At 35.1% G+C, this 2500-nt stretch overlaps 1 protein-coding gene across 3 annotated transcripts in view; it reads left to right on the top strand.

Moving 5' to 3' along the window:
- The window catches only part of xdh (xanthine dehydrogenase), a 54102-nt gene that overhangs the window by 32743 nt on the left and 18859 nt on the right, over positions 1-2500 (top strand). For all 3 annotated transcript variants that reach the window (XM_041847297.2, XM_041847296.2, XM_041847298.2), the window contains exon 21: positions 369-456. In XM_041847297.2, the coding sequence (XP_041703231.2) occupies positions 369-456 (88 nt within the window). The remainder of the gene's footprint in view (positions 1-368; positions 457-2500) is intronic.

The following is a 2500-nucleotide window of genomic DNA, read 5'->3' as shown; positions in this document are numbered from 1 at the left end:
TCAATATAACGTTTACACATTCCTCTTACAATATTTACCCTTTGTTCACTTGACGGATTTTAACACAATTATGAATATTATCAATCTCGATGAACTAGTACTGAATGCATTATCTTTTTAACCTTAGATATTTTAAGATCCTTACATACCATGAACTTACTAATACTTTTTAGTGTATAACAGGCTATGAATATGTCCTTTAACCTGTCACACACACACGGGCGCACACACATGAATACACACGCACTTCCTTACTGAAACTCTCTTTGTGTGTGTGTGTGTGTGTGTGTGTGTGTGTGTGTGTGTGTGTGTGTGTGTGTGTGTGTGTGTGTGTGTGTGTGTGCGTGCGTGCGTCCGTGTTGTGTCAGGTTGAAGAGGCCAGTGAGATGTATGTTAGATAGAGATGAGGACATGTTGGTGACGGGAGGACGACACCCCTTCTATGGACGTTACAAGGTAGGACATGCCTGTACACACACATACACACACACACACACACACACACACACACAACCCACAGAAAACAATGCAAGTCCAGTCGAGAATTACTATGGACACAGTTATAACAACTTGACTAAAATATGCAGAATATTAATTGACAGTAGAAACTAACAATAATATTGATTTTAATAAACACATAGGACAATACAGTAATCATATTATGAATAGATACCTGGTGCTAGGTGTAGCATGGCATCTAATAATGACTTTCAAAACTCAAAGTAATTTGTGTTAAAACTATTTTGTGAAGAGAAAGTGAAGAGAAAACAGTGAAGAGAAAACAGAACACGTAAATAAGAACATGAATCTGTTTGAGGTAAAGTAGATGGGATGTTATTATGAATCTGAGGTAAAGTAGATGGGATGTTATTAAGAATCTGAGGTAAAGTAGATGGGATGTTATTGTGAATCTGTTGGAGGTAAAGTAGATGGGATGTTATTGTTAATCTGAAGTAAAGTAGATGGGATGTTATAATGAATCTGAAGTAAAGTAGATGGGATGTTATTATGAATCTGAAGTAAAGTAGATGGGATGTTATTATGAATCTGTTGGAGGTAAAGTAGATGGGATGTTATTGTTAATCTGAAGTAAAGTAGATGGGATGTTATTATGAATCTGAAGTAAAGTAGATGGGATGTTATTGTGAATCTGTTGGAGGTAAAGTAGATGGGATGTTATTGTTAATCTGAAGTAAAGTAGATGGGATGTTATTAAGAATCTGAGGTAAAGTAGATGGGAAGTTATAATGAATCTGAAGTAAAGTAGATGGGATGTTATTATGAATCTGAAGTAAAGTAGATGGGATGTTATAATGAATCTGAAGTAAAGTAGATGGGATGTTATTATGAATCTGAAGTAAAGTAGATGGGATGTTATTATGAATCTGAGGTAAAGTAGATGGGATGTTATTGTGAATCTGTTGGAGGTAAAGTAGATGGGATGTTATTGTTAATCTGAGGTAAAGTAGATTGGATGTTATTGTGAATCTTAAGTAAAGTAGATGGGATGTTATTATGAATCTGAAGTAAAGTAGATGGGATGTTATTATGAATCTGAGGTAAAGTAGATGGGATGTTATTATGAATCTGAGGTAAAGTAGATGGGATGTTATTGTGAATCTGAGGTAAAGTAGATGGGATGTTATTGTGAATCTGTTGGAGGTAAAGTAGATGGGATGTTATTGTTAATCTGAGGTAAAGTAGATGGGATGTTATTATGAATCTGTTGGAGGTAAAGTAGTCATTATTTTTTAGTTATTCCCAGCTATCTGAATTCTGAAAATGAAATCTGTAAATACCTGCTTGTTTAATAATAATCTCTTGTTTAATGATTCTATAAAATCAATTTTTATATACAGTACCAGTCACAAGTTTGGACACACCTACTCATTCCAGGGTTTTTCTTTATTTTTACTATTTTCTACATTGTAGAATAATAGTGAAGACATCAGAACTATGAAATAACACATATGGAATCATGTAGTAACCAAAAAACTTTTAAACAAATCAAAATATATTTTATATTTGAGATTCTTCAAAGTAGCCACCCTTTGCCTTGATGACAGCTTTGCACACTCTTGGCATTCTCTCAACCAGCTTCATGTGTTAGTCACCTGGAATGCATTTCAATTAACAGGTGTGCCTTGTTAAAAGTTAATTTGTGGAATTTATTTCCTTCTTAGTGTGTTTGAGCCAATCAGTTGTGTTGTGACAAGGTAGGGGTGGTATACAGAAGATAGCCCTATTTGGTAAAAGACCAAGTCCATAGTATGGACAGCTCAAATAAGCAAAGAGAAACAACAGTCCATCATTACTTTAAGACATGAAGGCCAGTCAATCCGGAAAATTTCAAGAACTTTGAAAGTTTCTTCAAGAGCAGTTGCAAAAACCATCAAGCACTATGATGAAACTGGCTCTCATGAGGACCGCCACAGGAAAGGAAGACCCAGAGTTACCTCTGCTGCAGAAGATAAGTTCATTAGAGTTAACTGCACCTCAG

Source organism: Coregonus clupeaformis, chromosome 21 (genome assembly GCF_020615455.1).
Source record: "Coregonus clupeaformis isolate EN_2021a chromosome 21, ASM2061545v1, whole genome shotgun sequence".
Lineage (NCBI taxonomy): Eukaryota > Metazoa > Chordata > Actinopteri > Salmoniformes > Salmonidae > Coregonus > Coregonus clupeaformis.
This window is presented reverse-complemented; position numbering and strand designations above follow the sequence as displayed.